This window comes from Mytilus galloprovincialis, chromosome 9 (assembly GCF_965363235.1).
Source record: "Mytilus galloprovincialis chromosome 9, xbMytGall1.hap1.1, whole genome shotgun sequence".
NCBI classification, from domain to species: domain Eukaryota; kingdom Metazoa; phylum Mollusca; class Bivalvia; order Mytilida; family Mytilidae; genus Mytilus; species Mytilus galloprovincialis.
The window spans coordinates 26,535,043-26,560,335 of NC_134846.1; the positions used below are offsets into that span (position 1 = coordinate 26,535,043).

A 25,293-nucleotide genomic window follows, 5' to 3' on the forward strand; every position below is an offset into this window, starting at 1 on the left:
GGACGCCAAGTGATGGCATAAGCTCACATGTCCCTTCGGGACAGGTGAGCTAAAAAGGTTTCATAAAATTCTGTTGTGTGGTTTGAGAGGAGTTGAGATGACAAACTGTTGCAGTAGTAAATTGAGGCAAATAAGTTCAAAGTAAGTCCTAGAAAAAAAATTGAATCATAATTTCCTGTCAATATGCAAATCTACATAGTATGTCCTTATTATCTAAAAAGGTTTCATGAAATTCTGTTGTGTGGTTTGAGAGGAGTTGCGATGACAAGAAAGAGGACTGACGGATGGATGGAAGGACAGACAGACAGACGGGTCAAAAACATACCCTCCAAAACTTGGTTGCGTGGGGTATAAAAAGTTAAACTACAGGAGACTTTGTAACAAGATCAATGTATTCTAAGAGGAGATAACTGAATTAGTAACTAATGTTTCATTCATTTAGTCAAACTTTCTATTAACAATGGCTTTTCTTCAGTTAAGAAAGTGTGTACAAGTTGGTAAACATTCTCCTCACACCTTTTCACTTGTTTTTCAATTGTCATTTTAAAATCTTCTTTCACACCTTTGTTAACGCCTCTTGTTACTGTTCTTTGCCTGAAATAAAGAACATTTTCTGTTGTAGTTTTATCCAAGATTATAACTTCCTTATATTCCAATATGTACTTGGAAAAGGGGAGGTACAGAAATTGAGAGTTCAAGCTACTTAACTCTGTGCCCATCCTATGCCATTTCCTTAACATTTATTTCTACATCAGATTTCCATAGTGGACAGATTGAAATCAATCATATTATCTATATAAGCTGTCCATAGTAGTCAGGTAGAAAAAAACAAAACCTGCTTTTTGATATTACCCATTTCTTTTGTTCCATACATAGAAATACAACTATTGAGGTGCTCAAAGTGGCTACTTATGCTATCTATGTGTATAGATATTTCTTAACATCACAGGCACTCGTGTCAGAATTTTTTTCCCCATTATACCTTTATATAGGATTTTTTTTCTGAGACGAGTGCCTGTGCTTTTCATATATGTGCACAAGTCAATAAGAAAAAAACCAAATTCAATAATTTTTTTCTTATTTCTCTTTTAAATCTGGAATGGTTGTACAAAATATTACATCTCACAATCGAAAAGAGTAATATGTGTATTTATACTCTATAAATTCATACAAATAGAAAAAAACAAGCATTCTGTGAGTATTGCATGGCAATACATAGTCCCCTACCGGTTAAAAATGTATTGTATTGGAACAAAATTCTAACTGATCTATAACTTGCCATGGTGCCAACTATACAATAAATATAAAGCCAATATCTTCAAGCATGACAAAAACAAGAATGTGTCCCCAGTACACGGATGCCCCATCCGCACTATCATTTTCTATGTTCAGTGGACCGTGAAAATAGGGTTAAATCTCTAATTTGGAATTAAAATTAGAAAGATCATATCATACTGAACATATATACTAAGTTTCAAGTTGATTGGACTTCAACTTCATCAAAAACTACCTCGACCAAAAACTTTAACCTGACATGGGACGGACGGACGAACGGACGAACGAACGAACAGACGGACGGACGCACAGACCAGAAAACATAATGCCCATAAATGGGGCATAAAAAGTGTTGAAAACTGATTATTTAAGAGAATTTCCAAGTCCAAGGACTATAACTCTGCACAAAATCATCAGACCAAAAAAAAAATATTCTAATTTGATCTGTAACTTGTCATGATAAAACTATATACCAATTTTCGAATCAATAACTTCTAGCATGACCAAAATAAATTGCTTTGCTGAGCACAGCTTGGTACCACTGCAGAGCTCCAACCCTGAACAGTTAGGGCAAAAATGGACACAATATTCGCACTTGATACAGGTCTGAATTTGGATTGTAATTAAATATTTAATATTTAACATAGGTTTCTGACACAGAACAACTAAGAATTGGTTATATGATTTGAATTTATATTCAAATTTTTTCAATTGTGCAATACACTATGCTGTTGAGCATTGACCCCACCCCCTCCCCAACACAACACAACACAACACAACCCTATTTAAAGAAATTTTCTTTTTAATTTTTGAAATCTTAAGAAATAATTGTCCCCCCTTTTACACAATTTCTTTTTTAACACCCCCCTGCAATATTTTTTCCCTGCTCAACATGAGACACAAGTCAGAAATTATTGCTCATGCAATTACAAATCCTGTGACAAGAGAATGTGAATATGTAAATGGTCCATCTGCCAATTACTAATTTAATTCTGTTGTAATACATACTTTTAAAACAAATTACTTCCCTTTGTCTATTGTAGACTAATTCCATACCAGACAAAATTGGATTTTGACCAAACAAAGCATAATAAGCTGAAAGTGATATATTGGCGTTTTAACAAATGTTTTTGAAAAATAACTTCTGGTATCAAAAGTATTAATCTAATGTTATCAAATGTAATTAAAACATTTGAAAAACATTATAGGTTTATAGACACATTATGTACAGATAAATTTGCTCTTTTTCTGCTTGCTCTCCATAGTAAAATAAAATTCATAACCATCCTAAGGGAGACAGCTAAAAAGGGGATCTCTAATTACAGGGTCAATTACAGGAATTGGCAATCAAGACTATTGTAACATATTCTTAGTTCACTGTTACACAGCTCGGCGGCTACAAGCATATTTCAGACGAATTGTGCACATCCTGCTACAAGCATGAAATTTGGCATAGACCTTCCTCAACTATTACTTTTTTTCATACTTGAATCAGCCTAATATCGAAGGCTAGTATTTGAAAAGGTGTTATTATCATGCTACTAGCATACTATTTGGTACAAACCTTGTTATGTACTACTTTTGGTATATTTTATAGATAAGATGTGGCCCAAGACCACAATTAATGACCCCGCTTTTCGTTGTCCACGAATATAGTTCCTTTTAATTAGAGTGTATTTTTCCTTAATTTTTTTTCTTTCCTTTCCTCACTCATTCCTTAAATCTTTTTGGGTGGAAATGAAAGAAGAGAGGTCAAATAAATTTTTGGACGTTGTATTTTAACTGATTTTGGTATGGAATGAGTGATTAGGTTAAGTGCAAAAAGGTGATATTTACAGTTTTCGGAACATCTCTTGACTTGTCAATAGGGGTATGGATGTGTATTGGCTAAATTTGTAAAAGTGATTGCTTCAATCTTTCTGAATTTTGGATATATATTTGGACTAGGACAATACATTACACACACAAAAAATTGGACAAAAGTGCATGGTGCAATTTTTTTAATGATGCAAAAGGTTATAAAGAACTGATAGAGGAATTAATTGTGGTCTGTGGCCTAAGAGGTGCATTTCAGCAAATTTGGAATTTTTACTTTGGCATCTTTTCTGAATGATCTATTGGTATTGATTTGTCAAACTATATGAGAAGAAATGATTTTCACTTTCATTTGATAGAAATTTTGTGAAAAAGTCACTTTTCAGGTTAAATGCCTAAAATGTAGCTTTTTCACTTTTTTCACTATTTTTTCAAAAACAGCATGCTTAATTTCTCTCTGACAGTTTTTTTCTGATATCTATTTGTGTTTGTGGTATTTATTTCAGTTGTTTAACTTATTTGTGAACTCTGAACACAAAAAAAAGTAGATAAAAACATAAAAAGAGTGCAAAATGTGCTGTTTTAATAGTCTAAGTCTAAGGGTCAGTATACGCAGCAGGTGAAATGTGAAGTTCTATGCACTTAAAAGTTGTATTCCAAAACAGATTGCACTGAACCTACATCAAAAACACTTATTACTGGTTGCTTAACCATTTCTGTTTCACAGACTACCTTTACTTTCTTCTGTTGGATAGCTAGTGGTTTAAATATTGGCCTTTTGAGGCTGACATTTCATTCAGTTTTTAAACAGTAAAGTTAATAAACTTTGCATCAGACCATACTGTCTGCATATATAGTTGAAAGTGACAGTCTTGTTACATCCAGGCTCCATGTTTTATCATATCTGAGCACAGATTTTAGCAAAAAGAAGTATATCTCCATCTCCCATATCATTTATATGCTTTGAAATATGCAAATGTGGGGAACGGCCTAAACTGGCAATCTGTTTTTTTAAGCATAACATTGCTAAAGACCATTTTATCCACATGCGTTATGCTATTTGAAACTTATATTTCCATCAAAAGTACATTTATAACCTGTTAAAGTTTGTTTGATAACTTAACAACTTCAGAAAATTGTGGTAAGTGAAAAATATTACATTTGATATAAGGCCTCACCCTAATTGAAAACCTCTATTTTTTGGCACAGGCTCATATAAAATTAACTTCTGGCCATTTTGCATAAGTCTGATACATGAAATATGCTTTCTGTTGCTTTAAATAGATGTTAACTTATACATAGAGACATTAAAAAGTGTTAGTTTTGGTATCTTTTGGTTTTTAGAAGCTCAAATTTGATAGTTTTAATTGTTCTAATTCAACGCCACAATTCAGCACCCAAAATTCAGATATAAAAAATGCCACATTTTATTTGGTATCATATGGCTTTGAAACTTTGTAACCTGTTTTATAATATACTAAGCTTGAATCATGCCAAGTTTTATTAGAATTGGTCAAGTTTTAGGCCCCTAATAGGCCCAAGACCACAATTAATGACCCCGCTTTTCGTTGTCCACGAATATAGTTCCTTTTAATTAGAGTGTATTTTTCCTTAATTTTTTTTCTTTCCTTTCCTCACTCATTCCTTAAATCTTTTTGGGTGGAAATGAAAGAAGAGAGGTCAAATAAATTTTTGGAGGTTGTATTTTAACTGATTTTGGTATGGAATGAGTGATTAGGTTAAGTGCAAAAAGGTGATATTTACAGTTTTCGGAACATCTCTTGACTTGTCAATAGGGGTATGGATGTGTATTGGCTAAATTTGTAAAAGTGATTGCTTCAATCTTTCTGAATTTTGGATATATATTTGGACTAGGACAATACATTACACACACAAAAAATTGGACAAAAGTGCATGGTGCAATTTTTTTAATGATGCAAAAGGTTATAAAGAACTGATAGAGGAATTAATTGTGGTCTGTGGCCATGTCTTCAAAAACCCTACTTCCGGTTAAAATCCAACATGGCGGACATTGTACTCAAATAAGCTTATTTTATAGGGAGCGTAATTGAAATGTGTTTTAACGTATTGCTACTATCATTACATTGTGCATAAACCTTTCTTTGGTGCTTCTGATGGTTATTATGTATAAGACATATGTCTTAAAAACCCTTACTTCCGGTAACATCCAAAATGGCGGACATAGAAATATCAATTAATTATTCAACTTTTTTTTAAATGTAAAGAAAATGATTTTTTTTTGTGCTGGTCATTAAACTTTTGGCTTTAAATTATCCCCAAAACTACTAATTCTATCATGTTGTAAGTGTTTGAATATAAAGTTGACACTTCCGGTAAAAATATGACGTAAATTTCAAAGATGAGTCTTCAATCCATTTCTTCGATGTAGAGTTTTGGATAGATTGGTTAAAACAAAATAGAATCAAAATAGGTCATATTTTTACCGGAAGTGTCAACTTTATATTCAAACATTTACAACATGATAGAATTAGTAGTTTTGGGGATAACTTACAGCCAAAAGTTTAATGACCAGCAGAAAAAAAAAATCATTTTCTTTTCATTTTTTTAAAAAAAAATTGAAAATTTGAATAATATTTTTGTTATTTCTATGTCCGCCATTTTGGATATTACCGGAAGTTAGGGTTTTTGGGGAAGACGGCTTCAAGCCGTCCAGAGTGACATTCCCTCACATCATTCATTTTGTTTTTATAGTGTGGAAAACCCCCCAACAAATCTTACTGAGAATGATGAGATGGGGAGACACAAATGAATAAATTGACTTTAAACACTTTTTTACACATTTCCCTTCTGTTTCTCTCGAAATTATCGTATAATGAGCTCTCCTTTACACTATTTACGTTTCTTTTACAATCCGGAAAAATCAGTATGACGAGATATTTTAAATATATCCAACCTACATTATATTTTATAGTGACGTCATTGTTGGAATGGGTTCAATGCCACACTACGCATAAGCAGGGATATCCTTCACTGGTTATTTAAATCATTCTCAAAGATTGTGCACTTATTAAACCAGATGCTCCGCAGGGCGTAGCTTTATACGACCGCAGAGGTTGAACCCTGAACGGTTGGGGCAAGTATGGACACAACATTCAAGCTGGATTCAGCTCTAAATTTGGATTGTGATTAAATAGTTGACACAGCATAGGTTTCTGACACAGAATGAATGTGTTCTAATGAACTTAAAATTTTTGTTTTCTCTTAGAGCAATTCACTATGCTGTTGAATATTAATCCTCTCAAAACAAGAATGTGTCCTCAGTACACGAATGCCCCACTCGCACTATCATTTTCCATGTTCAGTGGACCGTGAAATTGGGGTAAAAACTCTAATTTGGCATTAAAATTAGAAAGATCATATCATAGGGGACATGTGTACTAAGTTTGAAGTCGATTGGACTTAAACTTCATCAAAAACTACCTTGACCAAAAACTTTAACCTGAAGCGGGACAGACGGACGGACGAACGGAAGGACGGACGCACAGACCAGAAAACATAATGCCCCTCTACTATCGTAGGTGGGGCATAAAAATGTTTGAAGAAATTTTCTTTTTTATTTATGAAATTTCAAATGAGAAAAATTGAACCCAATTTTTTTAATCACATCCCCCTTTCCCTTATTCCAAAACTAATCTCAATTAAAATTTCTAATGGAGTTTGCAACAATAACTACTCATTTAAATACATCATAAAATATTAAGATGTAAAAAAAACTGCTTGTTATCACTGAATGTTATTTATTATAATTTATCAGTTGGTAGTAAAAAGTGAATATACATTGTATATTGTATATAACAAAGATTTAAGTTGATTCTGGACAAAGAAAGATAACTCCAATTAAAAAAAAATCTTGCTATTGCACAATATTTTGCAATTAGATATTTCTTGCTTACTATTCTGGACAAAGAAAGATAACTCTAATTAAAAAAAAATTTGCTATTTCACAATATTGTGCAATTAGATATTTCTTGCCATTGCGCAATACTGTGCAATTGAAAAGACTTGCTATTGCACAATACTTAATATAATAATTTTAGATCCTGATTTGGACCAACTTGAAAACTGGGTCCATAATAAAAAATCTAAGTACATTTTTGGATTCAGCATATCAAAGAACCCCAAGATTTCAATTTTTGTTGAAATCAGACTAAGTTTAATTTTGGACCCTTTGGACTTTAGTGTAGACCAATTTGAAAACAGGACCAAAAATGAAGAATCTACATACACAGTTAGATTTGGTATATCAAAGAACCCCATTTATTCAATTTTTGATGAAATCAAACAAAGTTTAATTTTGGACCCCAATTTGGACCAACTTGAAAACTGGGCCAATAATCAAGAATCTAAGTACATTTTTAGATTCAGCATATCAAAGAACCTAACTGATTTATTTTTTGTCAAAATCAAACTAAGTTTAATTTTGGACCCTTTGGACCTTAATGTAGACCAATTTGAAAACGGGACCAAAAGTTAAGAATCTACATACACAGTCATGACAGTTAGATTCGGCATATCAAAGAACCCCAATTATTCAATTTTGATGAAATCAAACAAAGTTTAATTTTGGACCCTTTGGGCCCCTTATTCTGTTGGGACCAAAACTCCCAAAATCAATACCAACCTATCTTTTATGGTCATAAACCTTGTGTTTAAATTTCATAGATTTCTATTTACTTATACTAACGTTATGGTGCGAAAACCAAGAAAAATGCTTATTTGGGTCCCTTTTTGGCCCCTAATTCCTAAACTGTTGGGACCTAAACTCCCAAAATCAATACCAACCTTCCTTTTGTAGTCATTAACATTGTGTTTAAATTTCATTGATTTCTATTTACTTAAACTAAAGTTATTGTGCGAAAACCAAGAATAATGCTTATTTGGGCCCTTTTTTGGCCCCTAATTCCTAAACTGTTGAAACCTAGACTCCCAAAATCAATCCCAACCGTTCTTTTGTGGTCATAAACCTTGTGTCAAAATTTCATAGATTTCTATTAACTTAAACTAAAGTTATAGTGCGAAAACCAAGAAAATGCTTATTTGGGCCCTTTTTGGCCCCTAATTCCTAAAATGTTGGGACCAAAACTCCCAAAATCAATACCAACCTTCCTTTTGTGGTCATAAACCTTGTGTTAAAATTTCATAGATTTCCATTCACTTTTACTAAAGTTAGAGTGCGAAAACTAAAAGTATTCGGACGACGGACGACGACGCCGACGCCAACGTGATAGCAATATACGACGAAAATTTTTTCAAATTTTGCGGTCGTATAAAAATAGTATTTGTTAAATTTAAACATAATGATGTTTGCTGTAGATGATTCAAACATCAACATGCAATACTTTAATTTGTAGGTCAACAACTTTCAAAGTAAACAGGAAGTCCGAGGGGCTACATGAAATCGGGAGAGAAACGATCTTTTCCATTTTTTTCTGTAAAACTCTGTTTTGAGAATCTTCCTCCAATTCAGGAGCACCTCAATTTATGTACTAATTATCCACTAAAATAAACACTTAAAATGTGACATTTAGTAAATGATAAATAGTCTTCCATTAAAACTAAATTTTGTGTACCAACATAATCATTGTAATAGTTACAAAAAAAATTACAAATGTTGCATTTTGTAGTTTAAACCTATTTATTTATGAATTTTACAAATATTTCAAAATGTAGGATTTGGAAACAAGCTTCACACAGTTTACATCAATCATATTGTTATTTTTATTAGTACCTGTATCCCTGTGATGAGAGATGTAACTGGGAACTTTAACAATGGAAATTTAAAACTGAATAGATTTTACATTCCTAACTTTCTTAAGAAAAAAATTAAAAATCTTAGAGTACTGTCACAAAAAATGGCCCTAGCCTGCAGTTCAGTCGTACATTATTAAGATTTCAAAAATAATTGTAGTTGTTGTTAAATGACAGAATTCAACTAGTTGAATTTTAGATAATTAACTATCAACTTTAATTGAATGTTTAGATTTAGAAGATGCAGATCTCTTCCATTGGTCTAAATTGAATCCTAAAGTAAAGAAACGAAATTACATAAAACAACAATTGATTCCAAAAGTGTCAACCTTCCACATGATCTAGCTGTTCCTTTTTTTTTTCATTCTTTACATGAAGACTATCAAAAGATACCCCCCCCCCCCCCCCCCCCCAAAAAAAAATGAAATAGAAACAAGGGCCGTCTTTCCCCTCAGAGCTATTCAGCACTTTGATTAAGACATATGTCTTATACATTGTATCCATTAGAAGCAACAAAGAAAGGTTCCTGCACAATGCAATGATAGTAGCAATACGTTAAAACACATTTCAATTACCCAGCCTAAAAAATAAGCTTATTTAAGTACAATGTCCGCCATGTTGGATTTTAACCGGAAGTAGGGTTTCTGAAGACATCTAATCTATTTCATTTATCCAAAAGTAGTGAAAAACAAAGGTTTATACCAAAGATTATGATAGTAGCATGATAATAACACATTTTTACACACTAGCCTTCGATATTGGGCTGATTTAAGTATGATGTCCACCATTTTGGATTTTACCGGAAGTGAGACATTTTTTTCAAATGCCTCCCTATCTGAAATAAAAGAGTAATAGCTGAGGAAGGTCTATGCCAAATTTCATGTTTGTAGCAGGATGTGCACAGTTTTTTCACAAAGCCGCCGTACTATAACCATCAACCAACTGGTGATGGCATCTGTAAAACTTGAAGGGTTGATTTCAACTTTCAAACTAGAAACCCTTCGATAGCTAGCTCCTTTGTAAGCAGCCCAATACCAATCATGGAAATCATGATAAGAAATGCAAACTCTGCAATATCATATCAACTGGGAGATATAGACTCCATAAGCAGGTGTTCTGGGATGGTGTCACATAGAAATTTCACAATTGGGAATAAAAATCCTCCTTTTGTTGTTAAGTTTTGTTCTGAACCCATCCTCATTGTCAACTTTTAGACATACTTGATTAAAAATCTTGTCTTACTGATAATTTTTCTTTTATGTAAAATTTCTCTCTTTCTAATATGGTCAAAAGAAATAAAACAAAAATAAGAAAAATAAGAAAAATAATGTATTGTAAAAATAGTCCTGGAGTTTGATGATGATATCAGCAAATTATGTCTTATTTGCAGTTCTTGTTTTGTTGATTATTTATGCTATTTTAAGTTTCTCTGTATCTAATATAATCTACAGTTTGCATTATATGAGGCATACAGAGAACAGGATTTGTAAATTTGTAAAAATCTTGTAAAAAGACAATTTTGGTGAAACTGAACATTACATAGATTATTTCTGTATGATTACATTTCTCTATCTTAAGTTAGAAGATTTTCAAATAATACACAAAACTTGTATTTAACCCTTATGTCCTATTAAGACAAATATTAAACAACACATATAGAGACGTCTGCAATCCAGATTTGCTACCAACAATTTGTCGGTACCTCATAAGGAACATTCATGACACGTTTGGTTTCATTCCATTCAGTTATTCTCTAAAAGAAGACATTTGTATGTATTGTCCATTGGGTCCTATATATATATATATAAAAGAAGATGTGGTGTGATTGCCAATGAGACACCTCTCCACAAGAGACCAAATGACACAGAAATTAACAACTATAGATCATCCTATATCAGACAAAGTCACATGCTGGAGACCATCCTGGATGATTGATCAACTACAAAGTAATAACACTTGGTCAGCACCTTAAGATGAACATTTGTGTTATGTTTGGTTTCATTCCAGTCAGTGTTCTCTGAAAGAAGACATTTGAAAGTATTGTCCCTAAGGTCCTATGTTAAACGAAGTCCCCTACTGGTGGCAATCTAGGATGATGGATCAGCTACAAAGTACCGTAACAAAACTTGGTCCGCACTTCATAAGGAAATTCATGCCATGTTTGGTTTTATTCCATTTAGGGGTTCTCTAAGTTCAAAATATAATAAACAGCTGCGCCCGACGTCTGGTGTGGAAGTTTAATGCAATAATCATAAATAGTTTCTGAGAAAGTTTTAAGCAATAAACATATATTGTTTTTGAGATACAGCAGGACATGTGAAAACCCCCCCTCATTTTTTATTTTTTTTTACAAAAAACTAAATATCACTAAAATACAAATTTTGAATCACAAAAAAGTATACAAATCTTAAGATTGATATAACAAAGAAGTGTGTAAAGTTTTAAGCAATAATCACAAATTGTTTTTGAGATACGACGTGACATGTAAAAAAAACCTCCCCCTTTTTTACAAAATACTCAATAACTCAAAAATAAAATTTTCAATCATCACCAAAAAGTATAAAGATCTTGAAGATTAGTATAACTAAGAAGTGTGTAAAGTTTTAAGCAATAATCAAAAATCGTTTTTGTGCGACATGTGAAAAAAACACACCCCTGTTTTAGTTACAAAGTGCCGTAACTCAAAAAGTTTAAATTTTATTTTCACCAAAAAGTATACAGATCATTTGACCAACGTAAGAAACAACTTTATTAAGTTTCATGAAATTTAGATGTTGTTCTCAAGTTATGGTGTGACATGTTTACGCTGGACAGACAGACGGACAGACAGACAGACAGACAGACAGACAGACAGACAGACGGACGGACACCGGACATTTGTATACCATAATACGTCCTGTCAAATTTTTTGACGGGCGTATAAAAATTCAATGACGAAGGGTCACCTGATTCTTCCTTTGATTTTGAAAATCATGTAAAAAATGACTAAAATCATGACAGGTAGGCTAATTTTGGTTTAACATTGGCCCTGTAATTTAATCAAAAAGCAAAATACTTTTGTTAATTCATTGAAATTGTAGAAAATGACTTTATAAGCACTATAACTCCAACAAGATGTTAATTTACAATTTTGCTAGTGTTGACTTATGTTTATATCTTCTATACTTTTTGCAGTTTATAGTATATCTCAATCTATAAAGATGTCAGCTCTGAAAATGCATGTATTAAGGTCTTCATGAGCACCTCATAAGGAAAATTTAAGCCATGTTTGGTTTCATTCCATTCAGTAGTTCTCTAAAAGAAAACGTTTGTTTGTATTGGCTGTAAGGTCCTTATCTAAATGACGTCCCCAGCTGGCAGCCATCTTGGATGATGGATTTACTACAAAGTTATAACACTTGGTCAACACCTCATAAATAATATTCTAGCAATTTTTGATTTCATTCCTTTCAGTGGTTTCTAGCAGAAGTTAATAAAATGCTTTGCTGAGCACAGCCTGATACGACTGCAGTGGTCGATCCTTGAACAGTTGGGGCAAATTTGGTCACAATATTGAAGCTTGATGCTGTCTGAATTTGGATTGTGATCAAATTTTTGACATTATATAGGTTTTTGACACAAAATAAATATGGTCAAAGATCTTACAAATCTATTGTGCAATACTGTGCAATTGAAGATTTCTTCTTGAAACTTTCCAAAATCGCAATGTGAAAAATTTTGAAAAAAAAATATGAATCCCTTAAAAAAATGTAAACACACCCCCACACAAAACCCCTCCTTGGAGCAATAACCCCAAAACTCAATCACAGCCTTTCCCTTGTAGTATAGAACCTTGTAGAAAAATTTCAGAGGGATCCATACACTTAAACACTTAAGTTATTGTCTGGAAACTAGAAACATTCCTCTTTTTGGCCCCTAATTCCTATATGTTTTGGACAATTAACCAAAAACTCAATCCTAGCCTCCCCTTTATTGGAACATTGTGGTACAATTTTTAAGAGATCCATACAATCACACACATGTTATTGTCTAGAAACAAGAAAAATGCTTGTTTTTGGCCCCTTTTTGGCTCTTAATTCCTAAACTGTTGGCCCCTTAACCCCTTAAATGAATCCCAACCTTCTACTTGTGGTTTTAAACATTGTGGTACAATTTCAGAGCAATTAAAATACCTATACACAAGTAATTATCCTGAAACTAAAACTAGAGGCTCTAAAGAGCCTGTGTCGCTCACCTTGGTCTATGTGAATATTAAACAATGGACACAGATGGATTCATGACAAAATTGTGTTTTGGTGATGGTGATGTGTTTGTAGATCTTACTTTACTAAACATTCTTGCTGCTTACAATTATCTCTATCTATAACAGTACTTTCTGTGGAAAATGTTATTGAAAATCTTCAAATTTTAAGAAAATTGTTAAAAATTTACTATGAAGGGCAATAACTCCTTAGGGGGTCAATTGACTATTTTGGTCATACTGACTTATTTTTAGTTCTTACTTTGCTGTACATTATTGCTGTTTACAGTTTATCTCTATCTATAATAATATTCAAGATAATAACAAAAAAACAGCAAAATTTCCTCAAAATTACCAATTCAGGGGCAGCAACTTAACAACCGATTATCCGATTCATCTGAAAATTCCAATATAGAAAATAGATCGTGACCTGATCAACAATTGTACTTCCTGTCAGATTTGCTCTTATGCTTTGGTTTTTGAGTTATAAGCCAAAAACTGCATTTTCGCCCCATGTTCTATTTTTAGCCATGGCGGCCATCTTGCTTTGTTGGCCGAGTTACCGGACACATTTTTTTAACTAGATACCCCAATGATGATTATGGCTAAGTTTGGTTAAATTTGGCTCAGTAGTTTCAGAGGAGAAGATTTTTCTAAAAGATTACTAAGATTTACGAAAAATGGTTAAAAATTGACTATAAAGGGCAATAACTCCTAAAGTGGTCAACTGACCATTTCGGTCGTGTTGACTTATTTGTAGATCTTACTTTGCTGAACATTATTGCTATTTACAGTTTATCTCTATCTATAATAATATTCAAGATAATAACCAAAAACAGCAAAATTTCCTTAAAATTACCATTTCAGGGGCAGCAACCCAACAACAGAATGTCCGATTCATCTGAAAATTTCAGGGCAAATAGATCTTCACCTGATGAACAATTTTACCTCAGTCAGATTTGCTCTAAATGCTTTGGTTTTTGAGTTATAAGCCAAAAACTGCATTTTACATCTATGTTCTATTTTTAGCCATGGCGGCCATCTTGGTTGGTTGGGCGGGTCACCGGACACATTTTTAAAACTAGATACACAAATGATGATTATGGCCAAGTTTGGTTCAATTTGGCCCAGTAGTTTCAGAGGAGAAGATTTTTGTAAAAGATTACTAAGATTTACGAAAAATGGTTAAAAATTGACTATAAAGGGCAATAACTCCTAAAGGGGTCAACTGACCATTTCCGTCATGCTGACTTATTTGTAAATCTTACTTTGCTGAACATTATTCCTGTTTACAGTTTATCTCTATCTATAATAATATTCAAGATAATAACCAAAAACAGCAAAATTTCCTTAAAATTACCATTTCAGGGGCAGCAACCCAACAACGAAATGTCCAATTCATCTGAAAATTTCAGGGCAGATAGATCTTGACCTGATGAACAATATTACCCCCCATGTCAGATTTGCTCTAAATGCTTTGATTTTTGAGTTATAAGCCAAAAACTGCATTTTACCCCTATGTTCTATTTTTAGCCATGGCGGCCATCTTGGTTGGTTGGCCGGGTCACCGGACACAGTTTTTAAACTAGATACCCCAATGATGATTGTGGACAAGTTTGGTTTAATTTGGCCCAGCAGTTTCAGAGGAGAAGATTTTTGTAAAAGTTAACAACGACGCCGGATGACGCCGGACGCAAAGTGATGGGAAAAGCTCACTTGGCCCTTTGGGCCAGGTGAGCTAAAAAAGTTTGTTCTGAGCCCCTTTTGGGCCCCTTATTCCTAACTGGTTGGGACCAACATCCCAAAAATCAATCCCCACCTTCCTTTTGTGGTATTGAACCTTCTGAAAAAATTTCATAAAGATCTATACACTTAAACTAAAGTTATTGTCCGGAAACCAATGTGTCTTCAGACGACACAGACAACGACAACATCATACCATTATACAATTCCAAAATATTTTTGCGGTCGTATAAAAATAACAGGAATGTGTCCAAAGTACAGGGATGCCCCACTCGAACTATCATTTGAACTTCAACTTCATCAAAAACTATCTTGACCGAAACTTTAACCTGAAACTCCCACTTTCATTTTCTATGTTCATTGGACCGTGAAATTGGGGTCAAAAGACTAATTTGGCTTTAAAATTAGAAAGATCATATCATAAGCAACAAGTGTACTAAGTTTCAAGTTGATTGGACTAAACTTCATCAAAAACTACCTTGACCAAAAACTTTAACCTGAAGCAGGACAGACGGACGCACGAACGGATCAACCAACAGATGCACAGACCAGAAAACATAATGCTCCTCTACTATCGTAGTTGGGGCATAAACTAGAGGCTCCCAAGAGCCTGTGTTGCTCACCTAGGTCTATGTGCATATTAAACAATGGACACAGATAAATTCATGACATAATTGTGTTTTGGTGATGGTGATGTGTTTGTAGATTTTACTTTACTGATCATTCTTGTTGCTACAATTATCTCTATCTATAATGAACTTGGCCCAATAATTACAGTGGAAAATATTTTCTAAGAATTTACAAAAATTTATGAAAAATGTTAAAAATTAACTATAAAGGGCAATAACTCCTTAAGGGGTCAATTGACAATTTTGGTTATTTGTAGATCTTATTTTGCTGAACATTATTGCTGTTTACAGTTTATCTCTATTTATATATATAATTTTATTTATAGTGCAACCTGATATAACATTTATAATAATATTCAAGATAACAAAAAACGGCAATAATTTCCTTAAAATTACCAATTCAGGGCAGTAACCTAACAACGGGTTGTCCGATTCATCTGAAAATTTCAGGGCAGATAGATCTTGACCTGATAAACAAATTAACCAAGTCAGATTTTTTCTAAATGTTTCGGTTTTTGAGTTATAAGCCAAAAACTGCATTTTACCCCTATTTTCTATTTTTAGCAGTGGCAGCCATCTTGTTTGGATGGCCGGTCATGTTTTTTAAATTAAATACCCCAAAGATGATTGTGGCCAAGTTTGGATTAATTTGGCCCAGTAGTTTCAGAGGAAAAGATTTTTGTAAAAGATTACTAAGATTATGAAAAAATGGAGAAGATTTTTGTAAAAGTTAACGACGATGCCGGATGCTAAGAGATAAGAAAAGCTCACCTGGCCTTTTGAGCCAGGTGAGCTTAAAAGAGGATTTCAATTTTCCATATTGACTTTTCCATTTCTGTGTAGCAACATTGCAGCATTTAATAAGATATTTCAAGGCTTGATTTCCTATCATGATTTTTTTATTGAAGCTTACAAGGAAGCCATTGCATCATTGATCCCAATATTAGTTTTGAAATCATGCACTTTAAAATTATGGACTCCTTTGACTTTTTCTTTCTTGCCATGTTGTTTTCTTTACTACTGAAGGACCTTTGGTATCTTCTCCCTCCATTTCACATTTTGGTGAGACAACAGAGGAACTTTGTAAAATATTACACCTCAATGAAAATACTTACTGGGCAATAATCTTTGTACTGGTTGGCAATATATCTAAACTGACTTTCCCTCCTTCTATGGACTTCAATAATGCTAATTCTTCTAAAATATCAATATCTGACAGTCAAGGATAAACAAAATTTCTAAATAAGCACTGGAATGACAAAAGGTAAAAAATCATGCAAATCAAAAGGGACATTACTTTGACCTATTCAAGCCAATTTGATAAACTTTCAGGAAAAAGTATCACAGCAAAGATGATTTATTGTACAACATTTGCAAAAATGTCCAATTTTCTATTGATAAAGGTTCATAACTCTGAAATGAAAATATTGGAAATGATTAAAAACAAATAGGAGCTTCTTATATCAATCTTTACTTTATATCATAGATATAATAGCCATTATATCAAAATTTCATTACAATTGGTTAAAACAAATTATTGTTTCCATTCACAGTGTTGTAATACAAACAGTCTAATGGACTGACTGATGGCAAACTCTAAACCATAAAACGTCATTTTAACGAGCCTGTGTCGCTCACCTTGGTCTTAGTGCATTAAACAAGACACAGATGGATTAATGACAAAATTGTGTTTTGGTGATGGTGATGTGTTTGTAGATCTTACTTTACTGAACATTCTTGCTACTTACAATTATCTTCATCTATAATGAAATTGGCCCATTAGTTACAGAGGAAAATATTTTGTTAAAAATTTACAAAATTTATTAAAAATTTTAAAAATTGACTGTAAAGGGCAATAACTCCTTAAGGGGTCAACTGACCATTTTGGTCATGTTGACTTATTGGTAGATTTTACTTTGCTAAACATTATTGCTGTTTACAGTTTATCTCTATCTACAATAATATTCAAGATAATAACCAAAAGCGGCAAAATTTCCTTAAAAATTACCAATTCAGGGGCAGCAACCCAACAACTGGTTGTCCGATTCGTCTGAAAATTTCAGGTCAGATACATCTTAACTTGATAAACAGTTTAACCCCCATGTCCGATTTGCTCTAAAAGCTTTGGTTTCAGAGTTCCAAGCCAAAATCTTCATTTTAACCCCTATGTTCTATTTTTAGCCATGGTGGCCATCTTGGTTGGTTGGCTGGGTCACTGCACACATTTTTTAAACAAGATACCTCAATGATGATTGTGGCCAAGTAAGGTTAAATTTGGCCCAGTAGTTTCAGAGGAGAAGATTTTTGTAAAAGATTACAATAATTTACGAAAAATTGGTAAAAAATGACTAAAAAGGGCAATAACTCCTTAAGGGGTCAACTGACCATTTTGGTCATGCAGACTTATTTGTAGATCTTACTTTGCTGAACATTATTGCTTTTTACAGTTTATCTCTATCTATAATAATATTCCAGATATTAACCAAAACCGGCAAAATTTCCTTCAAATTGCCAATTCAGGGCAGCTAGATCTTGACTTGATAAACAATTTAATCCCCCATCAGATTCGCTCTAAATGCTTTGGTTTCAGAGTTATAAGCCAAAATCTACATTTTATCCCTATGATTTACTTTTAGCCATGGTGGCCATCTTGGTTGGTTGGACGGATCGTTGGACACATTTTTTAAACTAGATACCCCAAGGATGATTGTGGCCAAGTTTGGTTAAATTTGGCCCAGTAGTTTCAGAGGAGAAGATTTTTGTAAAAGTTAACGACAACGGACGCCAACACATGCCAAGTGATGAGAAAAGCTCACTTGGCCTTATAGGCCAGGTGAGCTAAAAAAGGGCATATAAAATAACAAAATTTTAAATTGTTATTATCAATTAGAGATCTCTCTCCCACATGTCAATCCAAAGAGGGTTAAAATAGTCCCTAAAATTTACTCTTTGTTTTAATCTGGCCAAAAAACTACAAATTTTACATTGAAAAGGCTGCAATAAATCATTTAATACAACCTTACTTCTTTAACATAACATTATAAACGATGGGTGCCATCAAAGTGGGCCTGATATGAATAACTTGAACATAAGACATGAGGTTGTCAACTGATACGCAAGTTTTTTACCTTGCCCTCTGACCTAGGAAGTTGTACAAATATTATGAAACACCCTCTGGAATTGGTTAACATATATGTCAAGTATAAACTTTGAAATCATAACGGTTCTCAAGATATAGAGCCGACACAATCTTGATTATAGGACTTGGGGTCAACTAAACCTAAGATTTTGACCTTGACCTTTGACCTAAGAAGTTGTACATTGTACATACATTATGACACACCCTCTGGTGTTGGTTAAGTAGTAACTTTGAAATCCTAACGGTTCTAAAAATAGAGGGCACTCAATCTCTACTTAGGACATGAGGTTGACAACTGAAACCCAAGTTTTTTACTATGACTTTCGACGTAGGAAGTTGTACAAACAGTATATCACACCCTCTGTTGTTGGTTAATATACATGTCAAGTATAACATATGAAATTATAGAGGTTCTCAAGATATAGAGCGGACACAATTTGTTACGAACTGACTGATAACTATAAGATGAAAGCTATTGTTTGAAAACTATTAGGTCCCAAAATGCATAAAATCATTGTTATTGACTACTTTTTTAAAATAAGTTGACTTTGATGCCTAAAATTTACTTTTATGAAGAGATTTGTTTTTCTTAGCATTAAGGTTAAGAAAGAAATTGTGGCCTTTAAGAAATTGTATAATACAGAAGAAATTCAGGCTTTTTTGGGGCTTGTGAACGTTGTACTTTGAATCATCATTCAAAGTGATGAAATATAGACAAACAGATGGACATAACATCATTTAATTGTACTATCGTATACCATAATACCAAATATTTTTTTCTGAAATCTTTAATTAAATCTGACAGAGTGCTTTTTAAGTGAATTAATATGAAAATCTTTAAAGACTAAATTTGTAATAACACATGCCTAGGTTCTAGGTACCCGTTAACTAAAATTTGAATTCATAAAATGGATACTAATCACATAATTAAAGAAAAAGTTGTATGTTAAACTGCCTTGTGCTTTGATCTTTTGCATCACTTGATGAAACAAATCTGTATGTTTTGGCCAATCATACTGCAGCAATATAATCATATGACCCAGTGCCATATCATCACATTTTCCTGAAAATATCTTCTCCTGTAAAAAAAAAAAAATATCTAAATATTCTATCATATTCATTTATGAGTCTTCATTTTTGATTTTCTAAATGTGTCATTTTAGATCTTTTATTGCTGTTACTTAATTATGTTAATTAAATTATGGCACAGGACGTTTCATAGGACATTTGTGCTTTTTGCCAGGGACATTTGCCCGTTCAAACTAGAGGCTCTAAAGAGTTTGTGGCTCATCTTGGTCTATAATACTATATGCATATTCAACAAAGACACTCTCCAACATTATAGACTAGAATAGAATTCTTAATCAAAGCGCGAAAGCGCTGTAAAGGCAGTTAATTACAGGTTGTGTGTATTTCTAGTCCAGTTATATCATTATCTTCCATAGAACAGAGGTGGTTTGTAGTATTTAAGATTTAGAGTTCTCTTGTACCTTGTTCACCTATATCTATAGTCTACTGTTTACAGTATATTTTCTGTACCTCGCCATGAAATGCATTTTTTTAAAAGACATAAGAACTTTTCCTTTTTAATGTAAATAAAACTATTTTTAATTATTGATTATATACACATATTCAATTACTCCTATCCTATGAAAAATAATTCACAAAGATTGACTAGTCTCCGTTCTGTGTGTATTGCTAGAACATCAAGTAACATAATGGTTAATGTACATAGTAACATGTCAACTCTTTTGAAGACAGAACTTTTTTAAAATTCTCCCTCCATGCAAAATTATTTTTCAGTATAAACATGATAAAGTTATCTACCTGTATTAATGACCTAGAGACTCTCAAGAGCCTGTGTCGCTCACCTTGGACGGTCTATGTGCATATTAAACAACGGACACATATAAAATGACAAAATTGTGTTTTTGATGATGGGAATGTGTTTGTAGATCTTTCTTTACTGAACATTCTTGGTGCTACAATTATCTCTATCTATAATAAACATGGCCCAGTATTTACAGTTGAAAATGTTTTTTAAAAATTAACAAAAAATACAAAAATTTATGAAAATTGTTAAAAATTGACTATAAAGGGCAATAACTCTTTAAGGGGTCAACTTAAAATTTTGGTCATATTGACCTATTCGTAGATCTTACTTTGCAGAACATTATTGCTGTTTACAGTTTATCTCTATCTATAATAATATTTAAGATAATAACCAAACTCTGCAAAATTTCCTTCAAATTACTAATTTGGGGGCAGTAATCCATCAACGGGTTGTCAGATTTGTCTGAAAATTCCTGGGCAGATAGATCTTCCCTGAAGAGACAATTTCACCCTATGTCAGATTTGCTCTAAATGCTTTGGTTTCAGAGTTATAAGCCAAAATCTACATTTTACCTGTATGTTCTATTTTTGGCCATAGTGGCCATCTCGGTTGGTTGACCGGGTCTAACCACATATTTTTTAAATTAGATACCGCAATGATGATTTTGGCTAAGTTTGGTTAAATTTGGCACAGTAGTTTCAGAGAAGATTTTTTGTAAAAGTTTATGGACGACGAAACCAAGTGATGAGTCATGTCAGGTGAGCTAAAAAGGAGTTTTTAATCAAGGTAACAATGACATCTGGTGGCCATAAAAGCTGTCTCATTAGCATTTTAACCACTTCCCATATTTGCTTTTAAGACAATAGAAGAAAATTATTCAATGCAAAAACAAAACTTACTTGTAAATATGAAATTCTCTTTACAGTATGAGTTTTTCTCATTGTTGGAGTTTGTACAGTAGTACAGTCCTGTAACTGCTTATACCCATTTCTTATCCCCTTTAGTTTGATAAACTCACAGAATATCATATATTTACATTGTGCCACATCTCCTTATTTTTATATGCATTACAATAACATGAACAATTGTAATTCAAATCTATATATCAAAGCAAAATGAATTTCACTACTTTCATTCATGCATCCTTTGGAAAAATAAAAGTTCTAAAATGACACAATATATGTTTATTTATATAAAAATAATATTTAGTTTTCGACTCTTAACAGGTATAAACAAGAATGTGTCCCCAGTACACGAATGCCCCACCCGCACTATCATTTTCCATGTTCAGTGGACCGTGACATTGGGGTAAAAACTCTGATTTGGCATTAAAATTAAAAAGATCATATCATAGGGAACATGTGTACCAAGTTTGAAGTCGATTGGACTTCAACTTCATCAAAAACTACCTTGACCAAAAACTTTAACCTGAAGAGGGACAGACGGACGGACGAACGGACGAACAGACGAACGGACGCACAGACCAGAAAACATAATGCCCCCCTACTATCGTAGGTGGGGCATTAAAATGCACAGCTGTGTCATGATTTGTGAAATCTGTGCTGAAAACATAGGCATTTATGGTGTTTGAGTAATTCCATCTGTGAAGCTCAACATTAGCTCGTCAGTTGGTGGTGGACAGTTATAAATCTTTCCTGCAGGATGAATGTACATCTGTTCAGGAAAACCAATTTTACAAATCAAAACTTTCCTCTAGATTTCTCCTACAATATTCATCCAGTTTAGTTCTTTTGGTTTAACGGGACACCGTCCTGATTTTTAATTTTGTAAACCATTCAGTCTCTTGCTTACAAATGGTGCATGAAAATAGGATGGGAATGCATGGCAGTAGACAAGTCTCTATAAAGTGGGTATGTGCCCTGAAAAAAGTTTTATAACATTAGCTTTTTTGAAACTTGTGAAAGACTTGTGCAACACACATACCTAAATAACTATAACATAGGTGGAGAGCATCATTCATGTCAATGTTTTGTTCCTGTTTACATTGTCATTGATATTTTTCAAGAAAGCCCGAGGCATATAGCTCATGAATTCTTGTCATTACAACCGAAATTTACATAATTACTGCTAAAACAAGAGGCTCTCAAGAGCCTGAATCGCTCACCTTAATTTTTTTGGTTAAATCTCTCATGAATGATTATTTTGGCTTTTCAATTTATTTAAATGTTCTTTGAATCGTCCTATTTTCTTCAAAAGCAAAAAAAAAATCATTTTCTCCTATGTTCTATTTTAGCCATAGGAGCTATGTTTCTGACATACAAGGAAATGAAATATAAAATTTATACTAGATACTCTGAAACTCATTTAGCCTAAGTTTGGCTGAAATTGATACAGCAGTTTCAAAGGAGAAGATTTTTTAAGTCAACATGATGAACAAATTGTGAAAAAAGTCTTTAAAGGGCAATAACTCCTTAAGGGATCAATTGACAATTTTGGTCAAATTGACTTATTTGTAGATCTTACTTTGCTTAACATTTTTGCTATTAACAGTTTATCTGTATCTATAATAATATTGAAGATAATAACCAAAAACTGCAAAATTTCTTTAAAATCATCAATTCAGGGGCATTATACCTGAAAAACCAGTTACCCAATTCGGCTGAAAATTTCAGGACAGGTAGACCTTGACCTAATAAATACTTTAACTTCTTGTCTTATTTGCTCTAAATGCTGGAGTTTTTGAGATATAAGCCAAAAACTGCATTTTACCCTGTGTTCTATTTTTAGCCATGACGGCCATGTTTTTTGACGAAATAAAAAATAAAGCACAAACTTTATTTTATACACCCTACTGATCATTCAGTTGAAGTTTGGTTGAATTTGGTTTAGTAGTTTTAGAGGAGAAGATTTTTTAAAGTTAGCAAATGTGATGAACAAATTGTGAAAAATTGTCATTAAAGGACAATAACCCCTTAAGGGGTCAATTGACAATTTTGGTCATATTAACTTATTTGTAGATCTTACTTTGCTGATCATTTTTGCTGTTTACAGTTTATCTTTATCTATAATAATATTCAAGATAATGACCAAAAACTGCAAAATTTCCTTAAAATTACCAATTAAGTGGCAGCAACCCAACAATGGTTTGTTTGATTCATCTTAAAATTTCAGGGCTGATAGATCTTGACCTAATGAACATTTTTACCCCTGTCAGATTTGCTCTAAATGCTTTCGTTTTTGAGATATAAGCCAAAAACTGCATTTGACCCCTGTGTTCTATTTTAAGTAACGGCGGCCATGTTTTTTGACGGATCAAAAATCGAAGCACACACTTTGTGCAGGATAATCTAAGGAACAATCATGCTAAGTTTCATCCAAATCCATTCAGTAGTTTTAGAGGAGAAGATTTTTTAAAGTTAGCAAATGTGATGAACAAATTGTGAAAAATTGTCATTTAAGGACAATAACCCCTTAAGGGGTCAATTGACAATTTTGGTCATATTAACTTATTTGTAGATCTTACTTTGCTGATCATTTTTGCTGTTTACAGTTTATCTTTATCTATAAAAATATTCAAGATAATGACCAAAAACTGCAAAATTTCCTTAAAATTACCAATTAAGTGGCAGCAACCCAACAATGGTTTGTTTGATTCATCTGAAAATTTCAGGGCTGATAGATCTTGACCTAATGAACATTTTTACCCCATGTCAGATTTGCTCTAAAAGCTTTCGTTTTTGAGATATAAGCCAAAAACTGCATTTGACCCCTATGTTCTATTTTAAGTAACGGCGGCCATGTTTTTTGACGGATCAAAAATCGAAGCACACACTTTGTGCAGGATAATCTAAGGAACAATCATGCTAAGTTTCATTCAAATCCATTCAGTAGTTTCAGAGGAGAAGATGTTTGAAAAATTGTTAACGACGACGACGACGACGACGGACGCCAAGTGATGAGAAAAGCTCACATGGCCTTTTAGGCCAGGTGAGCTAATAATTATCAGTATAAGGCCAACTAAAATTAATTAGTAGATTTTCATCCAAGTTTTTGAAAAAAATGGGGCGGGTGGGAGGATTTTATTTTTTAAATTTTATTTCATATGAAACCTTCTTGTCACGTGTTATTCGATCATATATGCAAGTGTAATAATAAGCTTATATCATGTAAATACATGCATTAGGTATCTTGTATAAGACAATAACAATCAAAACAAAGGAGTAACCAAAGACTCGTAAAACCAAAAGACATTTACACCAACAGTTACAAGTACTAAGTAGGCATGGTAGGAAACAACACAAACTCCACTAAAAACCAGGAATGAAATCAGGTGCTCCGGAAAGGCAAGCATTTCTTACACCGTATACGGCACCCGTCATGTTATTTTTTTGTTCAGTTCGGTAATGATGGAAGGTTGTTATGACTGAGGAAGAATATCACTGAGATATGATTTCTGACACACTTTTGTCATTATGGCCAATCAGCTCATGATGGCAACCATAAAATTGAGTGATGACCTTAATTTGATGATTAATAGCCCTGTCTTAGCAACTTTTGAGAAAGCAGTATTCCTGGTTCAACAAAATCAGCGTACATGTACTTTGAGCTAACTCTAGAGTAACGTATCAATATTGAAACACATTTACTCCATATGCTGGTGCCGCTTTTTCAAATTCGTAAATATATATCTCTGATTGGCAACCACTGTTCTACATGTAATTGCTGCTTTAGAAACCTATTTTATAGTAAACATCAGAAATGTGAGGAAATGCTCTCTTCAGTTGGACTACCTACGTCATGAAATATATTTTGCTTTCTAAGCTATGTTTTGTTGTCCTAATAAAATGAAGCAAATCCATTGGTATGC

The 25,293-nt window shown here is 33.1% G+C and overlaps 1 protein-coding gene across 2 annotated transcripts in view; it reads right to left on the bottom strand.

Moving 5' to 3' along the window:
- Nucleotides 1-371: 371 nt before the first annotated feature.
- The window catches only part of LOC143044714 (integrator complex subunit 10-like), a 195,991-nt gene continuing 171,069 nt past the window's right edge, over nucleotides 372-25,293 (bottom strand). Inside the window, exons 15-17 of one of the 2 annotated variants that reach the window (XM_076216800.1) lie at nucleotides 19,548-19,710; nucleotides 16,608-16,704; nucleotides 372-594 (exon numbers count right to left, since the gene is read on the bottom strand). In XM_076216800.1, coding sequence (XP_076072915.1) covers nucleotides 435-594; nucleotides 16,608-16,704; nucleotides 19,548-19,710 — 420 coding nt within the window. In that variant the 3' untranslated portion in view covers nucleotides 372-434. The remainder of the gene's footprint in view (nucleotides 595-16,607; nucleotides 16,705-19,547; nucleotides 19,711-25,293) is intronic. The other variant, XM_076216801.1, reaches the window with a different exon arrangement.